Source organism: Platalea leucorodia (assembly GCF_965183815.1).
Source record: "Platalea leucorodia genome assembly, chromosome: 8".
Classification (NCBI taxonomy): Eukaryota; Metazoa; Chordata; class Aves; order Pelecaniformes; family Threskiornithidae; genus Platalea; species Platalea leucorodia.
The window spans coordinates 24,502,067-24,521,841 of record NC_138830.1 but is presented as its reverse complement, the minus strand read 5'-3'; the positions used below and the strand labels follow the sequence as shown (position 1 = coordinate 24,521,841).

The 19,775-nt window shown below is 46.9% G+C and overlaps 1 protein-coding gene across 4 annotated transcripts in view; it reads left to right on the top strand.

The window, feature by feature from the left end:
- ST6GAL1 (ST6 beta-galactoside alpha-2,6-sialyltransferase 1) overlaps positions 1-19,775 on the top strand; it is a 47,130-nt gene that overhangs the window by 18,744 nt on the left and 8,611 nt on the right. For 2 of the 4 annotated variants that reach the window (XM_082320240.1, XM_082320241.1), the window contains exons 2-4: positions 12,828-12,957; positions 14,066-14,747; positions 18,012-18,109. In XM_082320240.1, coding sequence (XP_082176366.1) covers positions 14,117-14,747; positions 18,012-18,109 — 729 coding nt within the window. In that variant the 5' untranslated portion in view covers positions 12,828-12,957; positions 14,066-14,116. Of the gene's footprint in view, positions 1-7,655; positions 7,740-8,528; positions 8,676-12,827; positions 12,958-14,065; positions 14,748-18,011; positions 18,110-19,775 lie in introns of all 4 variants that reach the window. The other 2 variants (XM_082320239.1, XM_082320238.1) reach the window with 2 other exon arrangements.

The window sequence follows — 19,775 nt, the reverse complement described above, 5'->3', positions numbered from 1 at the left end:
AACCTTAGCTGAATTGGCCCAATTCTTGAAAATAAAAAAAATGAAAAAAAGACCAATGAAATGCAAATTAATAATCCCAAAATAGCGTGAGGGGGCTTTGTTAGGATTCTCTGTTGTTTTTCTTTGCTTTGATATTGGAGTGTTGGAGCTCCTTCTACATGAGGGGAGATACTCTAACCAGCACACCCAGGGCTTGGGGGTTCTCTCCCAGTTTTGCCTCAGGGGCTACTGGTGGCCTGAGGGTGGAAAAGAAATCGTGTGGCTCCTGTCAGGAGACCCCAGGATGGCCAGCACTGTGTACCTTCAGGTGCCTGTGCAAGCTTAAAGTATGGTGTGGGAGCAGCCGAGCTCCCGTTCTGAGAAGCTGGAGGGGGAGATCGTGGAACAGAGTGTGAGGAACACTGCTGGTAAGGATCCCTTTGGCAAGAAGAGGGAGGAAAGTGGAGATGAAGAGTCACCTAGGATCAGCTCCCATGAGACTATGGTGGCATTCCCAAATAAAAAACTTAAAACTTGTCCCTTAAAAGTGTACTGGAGTAAAAGTTGGCAGATTTGTTTGAATAAAATGAATGAGTAACTTTTAACCTAACGGCAGATCAAAAGTCAGCCTTGTTTAAAGTTCAGTGAACTATGAGCCTAGTGCTTTTCCACTTTGAGCTTGGATCAGATGTTGAGCAGAAAGAGGAAGTGGCCTTGTCTCAGACAAAGTGGACATGTGCTAGAGGTGGCATGACATCACCCTCGTGGCCTTGAGCACCGTCCGGGATGTTACGGCGTGTGAGATCACTGCTGTGTGGAAACACCTCGTTCTTGCTCTAAAGCAGTTAGGCATGGTGTGTGTCCCCCGCGCATCCTGTGAGTCACCCCATGCAACTGGCAGCCACCGCCATGCATGTGGAACATTTCAGCAGGATTTCGCCACGTTCCTTGTTTGCGCAGAAGTGTGTTTGCTGCTCGGATGTGGATGGTTTTGGCACTTAGACTTACCTGTGTGGTCCATTGAGGCGTGTTATTGTAAGAGATGACTGTAAATAGTGTCTGCTGCACAGCCTCATCTTGGAGACAAGTTTTGCAGTGTTCCGCACCTTCTCCTTGGTTTGTAAAGGTTTGTTTCAACCAGATGTCAAGTGTTAGGTGCTGCGGCGCAGTTTCCTTCTTTGGGGATGAGGGAAGCCCCAGCGAAGCACTTTGGCCTTCTGTGTCTGGGCTGTTGCGATGTTACTTGAAAGAATTGGGTGGATTTTGGGATTAGGCTTCCTGAGTAAGAGTGGTGCAGTGTAGATTTGATGAACGTGGAAGCTGAGAGCATCTAGTTCAGTGATGTACTTTAAGTCAGGATTGCTGACCTGCTGATCGCCCCCACATGTACTGTGTTTCCATCCGTACTGGGAAGCAGTTTCTGATCAAAGAGGGTTTGAGTCAAGTGAAACCCAACAAAAAGAAGCTTTCCAAGAATGGTCTAACATCTGGTGGTTGCACCAGCTACTTGGGTTACTGCATTTCCCAGCAGCAGGACACCAACAGAAGTCATAAGGAACAGCCCCTCCCGCCCCCCTGATTTTTTACATGTGCTTTTTTGAGCTTCCCTTTAGGATTTACTTGGTGAAGAAGATGAAGTCGGGATTGGCAGTGCTATGAAATGGCTGACCTGAGGACAGAGCTGACTCATATGGCGAAATGCTGGAAGAACTTCAATATTTAAACGGAACCAATTGGTGATGTTACAAAATGAAAAATTGCAGTACAGATAGATACACTTGGGTTTCTCTTGGGGCATGGACTCTGCAAATTAATGCTGTTACGTGTGTGCTCATCTCGGGGCTCTCCGGCTCTTATGTGCTAGGAAATGGCTCCATTTTTAGCAGTTGTGTTTAGAAAACAAGGTGGGAGTGAGGGGTGGAGTAACTAGTAATGGAAATTATCAGTATTTGAGAATGGCCTCTTCCAAAGCCATCTGTTTTAGGCACAACAGATGCCCGACTTCTGTGTTTGGGGGGAGTTTCCTTCACGAAAGAAGTCTGGTGTCTTCGTGGCCAGGTGGCACTGAGTGGATGAAAGAGAGCTGCGTGCTCGTGTGCAGGAGTTGAGCTCTTGGCAATAATGTCCTCTTCCCATATCTCATCCCTCCTCCAATATCTCATCCTTCCTTCCAGCAAAGTGCTGGCTGGTCCTGGGGGGAGACTGGGATCTTTCATGGCTCTGGGAGGCTCAGAGAGCTTTTTCAGGTCATATAAGAGCTCTCTAAGACTGCTGAAATGTGTTGTGCTAAAAGCAGTACAAGAGCTGATATTGAATGGAGGAGATACGAAAATGTCTGGGGCCTCCTTTACTGCTTTAGGGAGTAACTTATGTTTTTGTTGGAATTATCTGTCTAGATCTCTTCCTCCATGCTGTAAGTCGCTACCTGACTTTGATGAAAAACACATTTGTGCTGAGATTCATTGGTTGTCTCGCCTTTTTTTCTGCTACCTCAGCCACCCCGTTCTCTGTTTCGTGCACCTGGTTCGGTGCTGTGCAGCGAGCCCTGCATGCTCAGCTGGTCTGCTGTTGTGCGGTGTGCAAGGCTGGCACACTCAGCCCGTGCTGCTTGCACTTGTGTGTCTTCAGAGGCCGCTCACAGGTGCGTCTGGCGCAAGCAAGCAGGAGGGCGGCTGGCTGTGTTTCTCCCCTGGCACTATGCAAACCCTGGGAAGATGAGCGACTGTTAGTGACGCCCTGGGAGAGCAATACCCTGCAGATTGCAGGAACCGTTGCTGCTGTGGGTAGTGACCAAGGTATTCCTGTCTGCTCGTGCCAGTAAGGCGGTGCCATGGGGTTAGCAGAATGGGTTGGCATCCCCCATAGTGGAGGCACAGACTCCCACGTGCGTGAAGTTTCTGTGGCCTTAAATACCAGAGGGGAGAGAGCAGCCTGATGCAAGGGCAGGTGTGTAGTTCAGATCCAGGATGGATCCATCCATCTAGTTGCCATCTGCAAGTTCTGCTGCTGGACTTATTCTGAAGTGCCACCCATAGGAAGCAAGTGATGTCTTTGGGGACAGGAGCTGGGTAGTGCTTTGCAGGCTTTACACCTGGTTTTCTGATAAAGGAAAAAGCAGGCTAAAAACACTTGGAGTAGGACATATTGAATAAAGTGGAGAGACACTAAAATGGCCTTTATTGCCTTTTTGGCCTCTCTGAACCTCAGTAAACTTTAAATGTGTTTCAGTTTCACAAGCATGGTGTTTTCCTCCGTCAAGCAACTGTGTAGATTTGTTGCACTTCAGATCACTTGATATCATGCCCATAACCACACCGATCCGTCACTGGGATGCTGTCAGGATGTATAAGTGGGGAGGAAAAAGGGAATTCTTTGGATGGGTTGTACCTGGCACCATGGAGCTGCCAGATGCATAGCACGCTCCGTTTGGGAGCTTGTAGCTGGAGCTGGTGCTGGGCTGTGCCAGGTCCTCCATCCCACTGAAGCGTGGGCATTGCACGCTGTTTTGAGAGGCACCTGTTTGCTCCTGCAAAGTGTTCTTCATGCTGGATCCTTAAGCGGAGGACGTAGTCTTGAGTTTGGGTAGGAGGTACCATTGAACCTGTTTTCCTTTCCTAAGCGTCTTGGGGGGGGGGGGGGGGGGGAGGGGATGCTGAGGGAAGAAAATAGCAAGGAGGTTTTAAATGAAGGCTTTATCGGGAGAGTTTCATTAATGTTTTCTGTTTTTATAAATACTTATGTGAAACTTTGAGTGGGGAGGAGTGTCTTAAGCTCTTTAAATGTCCTTAAATATATCTAGGTACCCAGATTCGTGCTATATATTTATATTGCCTATGATTTATAAAATTAAATTTTATTCAGGCAAGGTCACTTCCCTGGTGGGCTTATTGACGGTAGATACATTTGAAATGATGCTACAAGGGGATAATGTTACCAGATGAATAAATCAGACTTGTGTTTAAAAAACAGAGCAGCACTTGCTGTTATTAACGTCCGAAGTCCAGCCACGCTGTGAGCTCCCTGCGCAGGACGTGACTCACTGATGTGCCTTGGCAAAACGCGTAGTTGACATCTGCTACTGCAAATATTTTGAATTCTGAGAACCTGGCTGCTGCTTCAACAGTGAGCGATATCTGGGACTTTGGGGTATATGGATTCCTGTGTATCTGCTACCTCGGCTGCTCTGCTGCAGCCTGGTGCTGAACTTGGACCAGGGCTTCCTTGACAGCTTGTGTTGAGTTATACCTGGCTTTCCTCTGGTCATTTCAGTCTCGGTTTAACCAGTGGAACTGATGATGCATGGTACAAGCGGTATCAATTTAGCTTACCTAACACCGTGGTTATGGAGAGCGAAAGCAAGCATTTTTGGTTTGTGGAAAAACATCTGATTATTGTAACGTGTTTTTTTCCGCCTCCTTTTCTGTCAGAGACAAAATAGTTAACTGTAATTTCGGTATTTCCGTTTGTCTTCCATGCCTCAAGTTCCTTGCATAAAAAGGAACTATTTTGATTTTTGCCAGATAAGTAATTGAAGTGCTTGTTAAATCATTTTTCTTACAATTTCTCTGAAAGTTACTTGCTTTGATGGGCTCTGATGGGTGTCCATTCTAATACTCTCTTTATTGCCGTCGGGATGTGCCTTTTTTCTCAGCACCTGATACTTTCTGATGAACACTCTTGGCATCTGTATGTCTCTCTTACATTATAAAGTATGGATTTCTTAGTGAAACCCAATTTATTTTAAATGTAATGCAAGAAGTGTTTTGCTTAACATAGAGGGGTTTGAATAGTGCTTTCTGAAGTCAATGGCCAGAATTCCCATCTTCCTTCTGTCCTCCCGTGAAGTTGGCGTGGTGGAGCGCTGCTGTCAAGTACCAGCCCTGCCATCCCTGACAGGGATGGGTTCTGGGTATGAAGAGGAAACCCAAATCTCAGTAGTGCTGCTGGACCGAAAACTAGTAATGGTAGATGCACAGTTCTGCAAGTTTATTTCACTGTCTTAAGTTAAATTGAATTAGATTCTTCTCTCAGCAAGTTGTAAAGAGTTATTGCGTTGTCCTTGAGGAGACAGAAAGACATCGCTCCCACCTGCAAAATGCTGGTGTCAGAGAAATATTATCCTGAAGGGTAGCGCAGCTGCAGCTGGCACAAAGTGTATTTATTGTCCTGGGGCCACGGAATACCAATTACATGTCTTGGCATGCAGTGATATTTGCAGAGGCATTAAGTGTTGACCTGCCACATGCTGCTAATTTAAACTGAAGAAGCACTCCCCTCTCATTTTGAAAGATAAATGTTGTAGAGAAACACGGGGAACGAAGAAGTGATTTGTTTGATTAGAACATGTAATGTTCCATGTAAAGTAAATAGGTGTAAATGAGTGATTGCATCCTGGTCTTTAAAACTGGGGTGGTGGGGTGGTGGAATTTTTACTGTTTGCTTCATTGTGGGAACAGTTAGGGTAAAGCTGGCTGATAATGAAAACCTCACTTGTAAAGTCATGATGCTGGGGGGTCCGGGCATGGGAGGAGAAGCAGTGCTTTGGGGAATTGGTGCTGTTCATGCATGGTATGATGCACTTTTTTATTCAATTTGAATATGAAACTGGCAATTTCAGAAATTGAAAAGGTTTGTTACCAGCAGTGGTCTCCAAATATCTTACCAAGTGGGGCTCCCATGGGCATGTGCCCATCATGAAATGGCTTCTGTGTTGGACTGTACTCTGAAAGCTCCCGTGGTGGCAACATGCTGCCAGAGCCCAGGGCTTGCCTGGGGCACACCAGCACCCCACGCAGGTGGGGTCTTCTTGCTTACTGTTAACAAGGAATATTCAGCAGGCGTCTCTCCGTGGGGTAGGAAGCGGGGTTTTGTAATGGAGAGGTGCTGGTCCCACCACCTGAGAGCTTCGTCCTGTTCCGGAGCTCATAAACACGCCGTCCGTTGGGGCAAGTAACCCACCAAGCAAGAAACATGTATACGGTATGCTCCCCCGTGGCATGCCTTGATAATTATTTTTTCCTGTCCTAAGAGTTAAATTGTCCTTCCATCCTCATGCACCTGCAAAGGGCCCTGCAGTAGCCCATTTCTCCCTTAGCCAGAAGGGTCAGGGACTGTTACTGCTGGTCCAGGGTGATGGTTAGAGCTTGTGGCTTTGCAGAAGGAGAAGATATGCTTTTTGGTGTTAACTGCTTTCCTGACAGTGTTGGAGCGAAGGGTGGTAATGTGATACACTTGCCGGAGCTGAAGGTCGTCCCTCTGTGGAATGCCAGTCTCTGAACAGATAGGCAAAGGCACAGGACGACCGTCCCTTTTACAGTCACCAGCTATTAGAGCAGCATGCCTGTGCTGTAACACTGTTGAATCCCTCCCTTCCTCTCTCGGTATGTAGGTGTTGAAGACTGTCCCCACATATCCGTGTTTGTGTCCACTCCTGGTCTGGGCAGAAGCACAGCAGCAAGCAGAGGCTCACTTCTTGGGAAAGCTGCTTCTCAGCCCTGTGGGTGCTGCTGGGCATACTGCTTCTTGCTGCAGCCATAACTGTTGGCATGTCCTTAACTGTATAGCTTACCTGGTTCGGATGCCCTGGAGCGGATTTGTCATCGCATATGTCATACTTGCTAACATGAAGTGGTTTATTAGAGCAGAGCTCCAACAGCTCCAAACGTGCACTTCATTTAAGACCATGCCCTGGTATGGGCTGGTCCTGGGCCAGAGCTGTGCAGGCATCCTGCCAGGATGGCGGGAGCTGGAGGTGGGAAGCCACAGCAGCGCGGGTCGCCTCTTGCCTTGGGTCTCAGTGGCCGATGGTGACCATGCGGTTCTGCAGGTGCCTGGCGGAGCATCTGTGGTGAGTGAAAGCAAAACTGCTGCTTTTTAATTAGGGCAGAAGGGGAGGCAGTGCGCTGCTATGCCAAGCCACCCTCCAAAAACAACTCGGGACCTCAGAAAAGAGGGGGAATAAAGGGCTGACACAGCCAGAAATGAAGGTTTCTGCCTTTATTAAATCCCAATGTTTGTTGACACGTAAAACCAAAATGAAACACATGCTTAAACTTTCCCCTGTGCCTCTCCCCAAAATCTGCCTCTCCTGTTCTCCTGGAGGATTTTTTTCAGCTGTGACAGCAGCATAGTTTTTCTGGCATATGCAGAGATTTTTAATGCAGGCGTGACTAATGGAATGATTTATTTCATTAGCAAGTGACTTGTATAGCTCCTCAACACATCATCTGAAATTTAACCATGTTCCTCACTTAAAACACTTCTTTTCCTCATTCTCCACATAAAAATTTATCATTCTCCTCTTTTTTTTTTGTTCTGTTTGGTGGCATTGGAAGCACTTACTTAAATGCATGGCTCAACAGATGTTTTATTTTTGCAGCACAGTGATGTTTTGGAAAAAAACCATGAACTGCTAGAAGTGAGTCTTCCCTGTTTATATATTTACAAAGTTGAAATACAGACAGTTGAATTAACAGGCCAGGCTAAATAAAGTATCAGAGACATCTTCTGAAGCTCAGCTCCGCAGGGACAGGTCTTTAGCTTGAACAAATGTATTATCACCTTTCATCTGATGTATCGAGTATATGACAAGAAAAGCTTCTTCATTTGCAAAATGGCATGATCATAGTTTGTTTAATACTATAAAGGCTCTTGATATTTCTTTTTTTTTTTCCCAGGACAGGAATAGGGAATTTTAAAAACAGATGTGGATGGGAGATTACTTCTTGAATCCCAGTTTTTTCTCTCTTCAGTTTTCTTGGGTATGTTATTTTATTTTGAATGGAGGGATTCCTACCCTACACCTCCATGTCTTTCCTCTTCACGTATCGTCTTTTCACACACTTCCGTGTGAACTCATTCTGCCTCTGCTACCAGCCGCTGCTCTCTTCACAGGCGCTTTACAGAGGGTGCTAGGTGGAGGAAAGGGACAGTGCTGAGAATGTATTAAAAAAGAATAAAAAGATGTAGTTGAAGTATAAAATGTTCATATGGGGGAGCATAAAAACGTTCAAAAATACACCAGCAAAACCTGGGAACAAAGCTTTAGTGCTTTGTATTTAGGCATGGCAGAGTTGTGGGTACAGATGGAAATGCATAAATGAAGGAAACATGGAACGAAATGTAAATGCTCTAAGTTGAAATATGAAATTATTATCACATTACCCAAAAAAAGACTGAGGAACAACTAAAGTAAAAAGCTTTTGTGCCTCCATCAGAGGCAAGAAAACTGCAGGTGAATGATGCTGATATATGAACGGAGGGACCAAGGAGAGGCATAGTAGAACAGGTGGATGTCATCCCTGCATGTGCCCATCCCCAGGGGTTGCATCTCTCAAATTGTTGTTTAAATTAAATTAAAGGTGTTATTTGACATGATTGCATTTCGGCGGGACTCTGGTGGGATCCATTGCTTCAGACCAGTTAGCATAATAAAAATAACTAGCACCTGTAGAATATGTAAGAATTAATGGAGAAGTCTCATCATCTGTTTGCGGAAGAGTCATGTTTTGAATCTATCATCTGCCTGTTTCCTCTTCTCTTATTTTCAGAAGTTAGTGAACCTGGAGAGAGGGAAACAGCATGCTTGAATTTTCAAGGTTTTGGTGAGATTGCTCACCAAGAGCCTCAGAAAAGAAAACCCCTAAGCTGTCGTGGGGTGAAGAAGTTCCTGAACTGGATTAGCGACTGCCTAGCAGGTAGGAAACCAAGTGGTCAGGTTTCACAACATCACAGATATCCCACAGGGTTTTGCTCCGAGATCTCTCCGCTGTTGAGCAGCAATAACGGATCTGCAAAGGAGAGGAGGAAGGGCTAGGTTATGGGCTTGGCTGGCTTTGTCTTCGGAGGGCTGCTGGGACCAGAGAAAACACCGAGCAGCTGTAGAGGGATTTGTTGATCGTGGGTGGCTGGGCAGTGCAGTGGCAAAGGAAGCCTGTGCTAGCAGGGGTAAGATAATGCTCTTTAGTTGTATTTTATTCCTGCTCTCCGTGCTGTGCTGGGGACAACTCTTAGTGAGTCAGTGCTGCTTGCAAAATATCCTGAAGTCATTACTGACAGCCCAGAGCTCAGGGCTTAGAAACAGTCCGGAAGGGAAATAGAAGTGGAGGAAGTTTTGGAAGGAGAACAGAGCAGCCCTGTTGTCATGTTGCTGCTGGACCACGTGGCTTGAGCGTGTGCAGCTGAGGTGTCCCGGTGTGCCTGCCTCGAGGGGTGTTCACGGGCTGCAAATGGTGCCAGGGAAGTTGACCAAGAAAGTCAAAGACGTGGAAGAGCTGCTGTGCAAGGAGGGATTGGAACAAGCAGGATTCAGCCTGGAAAAGCAACGGGTAGAGAAAGGAGGGTGTTAGGAGAGGTGGTGCAACCGTGAACAATGTGCAGAAAATGAAGGCAGAAGGATTACTGTCGGTGCAATCCGGTTTGCCGGTGCAAAGCAGAGAGAGGAGGGGTTGGCTCTGCATGGTGCATGATTGCAGGATTCACTGCCTTGGGCTGTTTTGGAAATGTGAGCGGTTTCAAGAAGCAATTAAATGTGCAGAGGATGGGCATTGGTACAGCTGATGACACAGCTTTTTGGAAGCTGTGTGCATTTACTGGAAGAGAAATATATTCAGACAGTTTTCCATACTTACGTGGTTTCTCTGTGTATCTGCTGTCGGTCACTATAGGAGACAGGTAAGGGCTTGATAGACTTTTTGTTTAATGAGGTGAAGACACTGTTGTTAGCAGTTTTAGCCTGGTGTTCTCTGCCAGGCCACTGCTGGCTGCAGCTCCCCGAGTGGGCAGCAGTGTCTGGGACACGAGAGGCGGCAGGACTTTCATACTCTTCTGTACTTTGATGATTAAGACCTGAGTCCAGTGAGATATTTGGACAATAAGGGTTAAATGTAAGAGTGTGTGGACAGGATTTACCCCCAGAGGACTTGCTGTGCGGGCTTAGCCTGCCTGCCAGCCAGCCAGTGCTGCGCCCCACAGCCACGTCAGGCTCTAGGTTTCAAGAAGGCAGCAGCTATTTGCTTAAGTATTTTTATAGGTTTGGGGGATTTTTTTTTTCCTTTCTTTCTTAGTACTTGTAGCTGACACCTTGTGCTTTGTGCAGGTGATAAGTTTCCATCGCCTCCAGAAGAGCACATTTATACTAACAGCTGTGATACAGAAGCGCGCACAAGTGACTTATCTAAAGGTGTGGAAAGAGAACACCACTTGTGGGGTATCCTACCTTGCCTGGAAGAGCAGCTGCCTTCCTGCTACACAGAAGAGGTTCGGTGGCAGAATGCTTGAGAGGGACCTCGTGTTAGGACGTTACTTGTGCAGATAAAATAAAATCATATCATGTGAAGTAGTAGAAATAATTAAACTGAACTGCCATGAATCCATGGTGAACAAAAGGTACCTTGAATGTTGTGGCTCTGCTAAAATGTACTTGCTTGCAGAACCTGCTTTGCCAACTTACAAATCAAAGCAAAATAAATGTTGATGTTGCAGCATCATGCACCGTCATCAAAGGTGGGGGTCACGTTGTGCTGAGTGCTGAAGGTGAGTTTTCCAGGTTCCTTTGTGTGGCCCGGGGAGGAGAGGAGGTGTTGCGACTTTTTGGGCAACCTCTGCTTTGCGGCATCGGGAGGAGTGTCCCAGCAGGAACTTGCAATGAGCTGTTGACCATGATGAACCTGCCACTCCTCTAGATTATCCTAGCCTTGGGAAACAAAAGCTGACAGTACTGAGATGCACCTGCATCACCTACACTTGGAAACGCCTCAGGAGAGGCTTCTGAAGTCAAAAGCACGGCAGAGCCCTCCAGGGCCCAGAGCAAAGAGCTCTGCTCTGCAGGACAGCGGGGCAGCCGGGGCACCTTGTGTGGTGTGGAGGCTCTGTCCGGCCCACGCAGAAGATCTTGGTTGAGTTTCCTGGAAGCCAGACCCTCATCTTGTGTAAAGAAGTACAGCGTGAATAAAGTCAGGTTGAGGGCTGCAGGAAGCGTGGTCGGAGGGAGGTGTCTCAGGGTTTTGTACTAAGTTGACACTGGACAACTCTATTTCAGTGTTTCTCTCTCTCTCGATTTGGAAAACATTGCTGCCCAAGTGTGGTTTGCCCGCAGAGCCTCTGACAGCGTGGAGGCTGACCCAGCGGTGCTTTCCCCTTTAGTAAATGGCTTTTGCAGTCTCTTGCCTTCAGACGGCTCTTTCTGTTCCTGAGGGCACCAGGCAGACACGGAGCAGGCTGGCCCACCAGGGTCTCCAGCTGCGGAGGGGATGGGGGAGAGGCAGGTGTGAGAGTGTCTTGCAGGGACCACAGCAGAAGAAGAAACGTAAACATCATGGGGAACCTCGCGTTAACTCCTTGCAGAAGAGACCGCAGCGATGTCCTGCATCCCCTCCTGACACCCTCCCCTTCCCCAGACTGCTGTACCTCTGTGTCTGAAACCATACTGGCCAAAAAGACTTCAGCGTGCTTTTCTAGCGCTTGCTTCTCAAGCAAATGAAAAGTGAGATGGTCTGTCAAGGCAGGGGAAATTGTTTCAATAAAAGCTAGAATTACTTGTGCTTCTTCAATCTTTCTCTTGTTGTTTAAGAACTGCAGGTAGAACAATGCTTTTTGATTGTGTGGTGCTCTGTAAGAAATCAAGTTGAGTTCGTTAATAGAGTTAAAAGAAAATAGAAGTAGTCAGCATTAGGATGCTTTAATAATTTAGTATTTAATCCTGTGATGGGTAGTATTTGTAATTTCGCTTATGTGGCATTGTACTGACTCAGAGTTCCTGCAAAAGCAAGCTGCTTCTTGAATTGTATAATACTGTGAAATCTCCCTTTCTGTTGCTGCATTTCCTTGGTAGACTGAAGCTGTAAAGTCTAAAATATATTTGTCTATTTTGTGAAGACCTATGGATTAAGATATATGTTATAAAGCAACTATTCATATGACTTGCTCCACAAAAGCAGGGAGTTTTCTCTGCCACTGCATTTGAGGAAGAGTGCATGAATCACCCAAGAATAGACAGTAAGATATTTCCCTAGGAAAAGTTAGCCTTTTCTTTCCTTTCCCCTGTTCATGGTGTTAAGCATCAGCACTGGGATTTTTCCTTGACTGTATTACAGCTGTATCTGCTGCTTAGAGCCTTCTGCATGGAGAAGGCCGTCGGTTTGGTGGGAGCATAGAGCAGGCAGCCTGCGAACTGGTTCCTGCTTCCTGAGAGTAGATTTCAGGCTAAGAAGGAAGGTGCCCATTTTGAAGTGGGCATTTAAGCATTTACCTTCGGCTGGGGCTGCACGGCTAGAAGGCGCGTCCCCTGGGTGGTGGATAGGGGATCCCTCTCTGGAGGGTGCACCGGATAAAATTGAAGAAGGTGCCGCGAACCAACGCAGCCTAAGGGAAGGCCACCCTGACAGAAAAACCACTGGCCCTCCAAGTCATGGGGGTTGGGCAGGAGGCCAACTACCTCCTCCTGGAAAAAAAATAAAAAGTTGCAGAAACGACGAGCATCAACTTTGAGATGGAGAAAATCAGTAATAAAGTGAGGAGGAGGAGATGGAACTGGATCGGTCATGTCCTGAGGAAAAAACCAACAGAAGACTGCGCTGTGGCCCTTGGGACTCCAGAGCACGCAGCCGCAGACCGATCGAAGTGGAAGAACGATGTTCGCGCCTTGTGTGCCTCCTGGCACTGAGAGAATTCAGATTCAGATTTAAGCATTTAAAAGGCTTATGTGGTGTTTAAGGTGTTTGCTGCTGGCCCTTCCACGCCTGGGTAGCAGCTTTTGTGGGACCACAGGGCTTATCTGAGGAAGTACTTGCTCATCCCCAGAACCACGAGGTTCTTCCGTAATAGTTTCTTTTTTTCCTCTTTTTTTGCAGGTGTTTCTTGAACTCTTCAGTGCGTCACAGAACTGTTTTGGGATATCCTGCGTAAACTCTCGGAAGAAAATCTGCCAACAGCCAAAAATGACTTGAGTTGAAGAGCTGCTGCTTTATCCACAGGCAGTGTGTGGGTAGCTCAGTAACTTCTCGGTACCACAGCTTAGCACTGCTTGCTTTCAGCAAGTTGCTCAAGGAGGGGGTTGTTACTAGTACCTCTCTAGGCTGGGTAATGATCTGCATCTGTTTGTCCCCTGGACACCTGCTGTCTCTGTGCTGCTCCCATGTTCTTGGACGTGTCTCAGAGCAGCCACGTAGAGAAGTGAGCAGCTGCCCTCCTGTATTCTGTAGTCCCGTGTGCTGCTCACGAGGTGTTTATGCCTCAGCATATGTTTCCTACACCAGCCCCTTGTGCTGCCTAGGTTGAGCTTCCCTTTGGGCACTCCTTCTGATGAATTGCCCCCTTTATAACATCATGGGAGCTGGAAGTGCCTGCTAACATGAGGTAGCGCGAAAGAGGACAGGCAGTGCTGTACAACAGGGTCTGGCTTTGCTTTCTTCAGGAGCAACATACCTTGAGTAATGTTTATCAAAGTGCGTTTATGAACCCAAACATGCATCAAACCCTACCGTGGACTAACTGGGTCCCAGCAGCAGTTCAGTGAGGTTTCATGTTGGGAGTGCGCTCAGCCTGCTGCAGGCTTGCAGAAGTTTCCTGTGAAGTCACCAAATGTGTCAGTACCAGGCTGGTGAAGCTCCTGGTGTTCAGGAACTCACAGCTTCCCCCCCCCCTGCAGTTATATGCCTTATTATGTGCTTCATTAGTGTTCATGCCTATGGTCGAGTAGGAGCTCAGTTCTGGAAATGCTAGTGGTGGGACTTGGATATTGGCTCCCTGAGATGGGAGGTGAAGGAAAGCAAAGTGGAGACTTACCCTGCTGCTGGTATGATACTGGCTGTGTTAAACTTGACTGTCACCTGTGGAAGGGAATAGAAGAATGGTTTGAGTGGCAGTGGCCTCAGATCACCGTTACATAGCATGTGATGGCTCATAGCCAGCTCAAGTCTATCTGTTTGATGTTTGAGGTGGTGGACTTTGAAAGAGATTTTTAAACAACGTGAAATTTTAAAATTGCCCTTCTGTTCTCCTGCTCCCCTTCCATTGCTCACACACTGATGTTTGTATATACGCCTGCCTGTGTGAGCAGCCCTGACTGAGATGTGTTCCTCTCTCCCAGGACCAGCTTCCTGCCCGGTGTTCAGTGTCCCGTTCGGATGCACCGTACACTATGGTTCACATCAATGTGTTGAAAAAATTCATGTGTGTTCTTGTGGTGATACTGGTAGCTCTGACAGTTTGCCTGTGGAGAGAGACGAGAAGAAGCTACTATGTTCCTTTCAAGACCGAGAGCGATGATTTACAGGTTCACAGGACTTTGGAAAAATGGAGCCCACTTAAATCCCAGAGCCTTTTCCGTGAAGCAGCCAGTGAATTGGGTCAGATACCTAAAACTTTGTTTAGTAACCATAACAAAGTACAAGGCAGCACCTCTGCAACAGCCGAAAAGTCCAAGAAAGCAGCAGACTCTGTGAAGGTATGGGATAAGGACAGTTCATCCAGAAATCTCATACCCAGGCTGCAGAAGGTCAGAAAAAACTACCTGTCCATGAACAAGTACAATGTGACTTACAATGGAAAGAGGAATGCTGCTAAACTCAGCCCAGAGAAGCTGCTCTGCCAGCTACGGGACAGGGTGAACGTGACCATGATACAGGGCTCCGATGGTCCTTTTGATACCTCTGAATGGCAGCAATACCTACCAGGGAAAAGCCTCAATGAAACAGTGGGCCGCCTGGGTCGCTGTGCTGTTGTGTCGTCAGCAGGGTCTCTGAAATCATCTCATTTGGGACAAGAGATAGGTTGGTATCTTTCTGTTCACATAAATACAAATAACATAGTTTTATAACTTACGCTGCATAGAAGTAGCCTACTGTCACACTTTTAAAACCGTTAAGTCTCTGCTGTGGTCACAGAGGTGTTTAAAATAAGTTGAAATATTATCCTTAAACTTCTTCTAAAGTTAGTGAACATTGCAGCCTAGGAGTACATGGGAGTAATGATCAGACACTCCTGTCCTCTTATTTATCTGAGGTTAATGCATTAGTTAATAAATTCTGAAACATGAGTCTTGTACTGTGGATTATATAGAAACATGTTTTGATACCAAAACATTTCGTGTCTTTAAGAAAGCAGCATGCAGGGGAAACCAACTCTCCAGCCATCAACTCAGGATTTTGTGCCTGGCAGAAAATTCTCCTGTGCCTGGCAGAAAATTCTCCTGTGCCTGCAGTTCCCTCAGCTTTCTTCATTAATTGTTGTTGGAGGCTCAGTTAAAATTCACACTTTGCTGAACTGCAGCTTCACTGCAGAAGTTTTAAAGTCTATGGGTGTTCTCTCCGGTGGAAATTGTTTGCAGACTCAATGTGTCTGTTGGATCGGGTCCCTTTGGGCTGCGCTAAGCTGGAAGTAGCCTTCATACTCTGAAACAAGTAAATATCCCTTTAATACTTTATTCATGAACGACCTGGGCAAAGCCTTCAGAATCATAGTCCCCAGATGCTCGTGGGAAGGTCAGGGTTTTTTTCTGGTAGTTGCTCAAAAGTTCGGTCCCAAACTCGTGTATGCTCCACAGGGCAGTTGGGCATGCGCTAGAATGAAGTTGAACAGTCTGAAGTGTGTGAAAATGCCATGAGAGATGAGATGAAAAAGGTAGTGGTGGTGGTATTAACCAGGATAGCATTGCCTCCTGGTAAAAATTACAGGTGGGAGTTGGTTAATGTAATTGTTTCTGCCTCTTACAAGTGTTTGAGGCCATGTAGGTCAAGACTTGGGAAGCCAATTCTGACTTTGAGTACCTGTCTTGGCTTATTTAGCTGCCTCTTGAAGTTCAGTAGCTAAAGGTTTCCACAGAAGTGACCTTCTGTTGAGCACTCTCTCTTGACGCAGCTGGCTTGTGCCCAAGAGTGTCTTGGACTCCAGCATACTGATAAAACTGCTCGTTCCTCCGTAAGGAGACCCTCTCAAGAGCTGAGGGTGATGTTTCCAGCGTGTTGTAATGCAGTCCATGCAAGCGCTGGATTCAGTATCGGAGCAGCCAAGAAGTGCAATGGGCTGTGCTCCGGCTGCGGCACAGCTGAGAGGACGTCAGATGCAAAAAGCCTTTTCATTGTTCCTACGGCTGGTCTCTGAGACTGTCCCCGAAACTGAAGCACCAGTTTGTTCCAGATCACAAGGGATGGATGCTGGAAAGGTCACTGTGTAATGTGCTCAAGGCAAATGCCGTTAACCCCTGCTGGTGTCCCTGGCTTGTGTTCCTCGTGCCTGGGTCACAGACTTTAACCTTTCTGCTCAAGCAGTCATCTCTGCTAGTGTTTCTGCAGAGTTTTGGGCACTTGCAGCCTTCAGCTGGGCAGGGTGAATATCAAAGGATTCAGGAGTACTCAGTGTATTTATGTATGTTTTTTTCCCAGTTTTGACCTGATGTATTTCCATGTAGGAAAAACCGTGGTTTTCTTGCAGGAAGGTGCCAAAAAGGTACTATGTCTGATGGGCTTAAAATGAAGCATTTGCGTAGATGAGCACAACAGATTGCTGAATTATTGTTCCTTAAATGGCCAGGAAATATTTGTTCTGCGTAATCACGTTAAGATATCAAATGAGCAATTAGTCAATGTAAGGGAGGCTGGCAGAGCAGAACAGGGAGAAGCTTGTAAACAAGCAGCTCTTCTCTTACTGGGCTCTTGGTGTTATTGGAGGTTGTGAATTGCCAGTGAAAAGTCTGATACGGGAAATACCGAGTGCAGCACAACCACCTGGAGACTTCCTGGCTTCAGAGAGCCAGCTACACTGCCTGTGCAGTAATTAAACACCCTTTTTAAATGCAAATTTAGGGCATAATAACGCTTGGTGTCTGGCTGAAGTTATATGAGGAAATTACAACCTTGTACTCCATTGATGCAATGTAGGATGTGGAATTAAGGGTCTGTAGTGGTAACTACAGAGCTGCTGCTCAGCATGGACACATTTTTTCCGGAAACATCACCTTTCTGGGTTTTGTGTGTTGCTTTGGAAGGGCTCTAAACAAGATCCATTTGTCTATGAGAATAGAGTAGCTGAAAAACTAGTCTTTGCTGCCAGTGATTACTGATCCTCCAGCATTGCTTGTGAAAACACCCCTGTTTTCAAGAAAATGATCTCAAAAAGACCCGGTTCTGGACCCAATGAGCCCTTCTGTCCTGGCTGGGGACTTGGCAATTCCCTGCAGACCCAGCTGCGGCGGATGTGAGCTGTGGCTGTGTGGCCTCGGCGCGAAGGCAGGGAAGCTGGTCCTGCTCCTGCAGCTGAACGGTTCTGATCACGTAAAAGGTTTCCTATCCAAATCTAGCCAGTAGGTATGGAGAAGCCGGGATGCCAGGGTGATGGCCACGTACACCCTCTGTGCCCCAGCAGCAACCTGGCTCCATGGCATTGCGGCAGCGTGGCCAGCTGTGCCGAGGCAGAGGAGAGTGCTGGAGGAATGCTGTGCTATCTTAAGAGATGATGGCAGCAGAGGAAAATGCAGTGAATCCCAAGGCGTGTAACAAGCCATGCCTGTTAAATGCACAGCAGTGGTTTTATTTCTGTAACGTGGGAGGTATGCTGGCAGGCTGAAGCCAGTTTCGTTTCCCACTGTGGTGGTTATACATGATTCTCAGTCTGGTCAACCTCCAGGCTGCAAGAGAGGTTGCTGGCTTGCCGTTATTTCTTAGTTCCTTAGTTTGCAGCCAGCCACATGGTAAATTAATTGTGTATCAGTCTATCTCCTGGTAAAGCATTTGGAAGGAAGAAGAGGGAGAGGGAGGGAGACACCACGCTCCTCTGTGCAGAGCAAATGCTAGGGCTGCACTCTCAGCTGGGCAGCGGATCGTAGTTTTGAAAAGTTGATTTTTAAAGATGTATTGATCATGAAGTTAGACTAACAACTTCTGCAGAACCTGGCTTGGTATTTCTAGTTGTTATATGGAAAGTCTGCAGGGACTAGCCAGATTGTATTAGAAATGCAGGTGAATAACCTATTACACATCTCTTCTATCACTCAAAAAACAGTTGTTAGCTCATGGATTTTAACTCTGTTTTGCTTTCAGACAGCCATGATGCCGTCTTGCGATTCAATGGGGCTCCTACCAAGGGGTTTCAGGAAGATGTGGGGCAAAAGACAACAATTCGTCTTGTGAACTCCCAGGTAGGTCTGATGAATGTGTGCCAAATGGGCCAAGCGTGGCAGAGCTGCGTACCTCCCCTGTGCCTGCCTGGGAGCTGAATGGCAGCCTGAAATAACAACATCCACGGGGCTTCTGGGTTCATCTGCTGCTGGGAGGCCTTTAAAGTGAATTTGGGGAGAACAGGGCTTTCTATCTGATTTCTCCTGTCCCTAGCAGATAGCCATAGGATGGGGACATCCTTCCTTGTAATGGAGGGACAGCTGGCAAATCTGAGGTTACTGCAGTTAAATTAGCATGTGCTAGCGAACCTGCGGTAGCCTGCTTGCGATTTATGGCAAGCACAAGGTATTGTTATTTTTGGCTTGGCTCGAAGCCTCTTTCTAAGTGCAGGAAGGCCAGCTGCACGCTTGCTGCTGTGCTTGGGGAGTGCAAGGCAGGAATGGCACCGCAGCTCAGCTAATGCTGCTCAGCAAACCGAGGTGTGTCAAGAGGTGGGTTGTGCCTGCCCCGGAGTTGGGTATGAAGAATGAAGGAAGTTTATTAGGTTTTTAATGAAAGAACAATGCTTCTTTTCTGCCCAGTGATGTTGCAGACATCTAGATAACATATTAACCTGGGCTGTTAACTGGCTAAAGACAATTGGCAAAGGACTCACCTTTAAAGCTGTAGCCGGCACGCAGCCAGGAGAGGGTATGGACTCTGGTGGGTGAGTCAGAGGGTCCAGGACCTCATTGCAGAGCACAGCAGAAAGTACCTTTTAACACAAGGCATCACTTAATTAGTTAAATTCTTCTTGACTCTCTGAGAGCTCTTTTGGGGTATGAGGCTGTCCCTCTGCTAGTTTCCTTTGGACTTCAATAGACTTTGAAGCTGATCCTCAGTGGTTAGGAACCATGTCTAGCAATATGTTAGCAGGGTTAGTAAGCCACCCATTCAGGAGCAGTGAGACCCACAACAGAGACCGTCGCTACTCTAGGAACATCTTGGAGAGTGTTTGCACCTTGTTTCCATGTAACTGTTACACTTCATGTTTGTCTGTTTGTGGGGGGAGAAATGTTCAAGTGTAGATATGCAGGGAGAAGAGGAAATTACAGTGACAGAATGGTGAGGGACAGTGATTGCTGGTGAGAGAATGGAAGGGGACAGTAAAACACCAAATAGGCCAAGTGTCGTTGAATGAAAGACCTGGTGCGGTGTTGCAACGCAGAATACGAGCACCTCCTCACTGAGAAGAGGGGGAGGAGGCTGTAGGCACATGAAGACTGAGGGGGAGAGATGGGGGACTGAAGCATAGCTTTTGTACTCCAGAACTGAAAAGGCAGTTTCCTTTCCTCACCCCAAAGCTGAGATTTATAGGCCTGGAGTTTTCTCGTCTGCTCCTGTGTGAGGAGTCCATGGGTGCTGCCATGTAACAAGGTTTGAAGTTTCTCAAAGCAGCAGCAGGAGCTTGGCCATCCTGCTCAAAGGCAAGATGTGGAGCGAGCTTTTAACCAGTTTCCCTAGTTCATTTTTCCTGTCTTTTGAAGTATGTTCTTGCTTCTTGTGCGAAAGCTGTTGCTACCTCTTTGTGCTCTTGGGTCCTTTTGGGTCTTACCTTCTCCCCTTGCTGCTGTGCTGTTCTTCCACTTGCTGCATCTTGATTTCCTTGCATTAAACCACCAGTCAGATGTGGGACAGTTTGTCCTT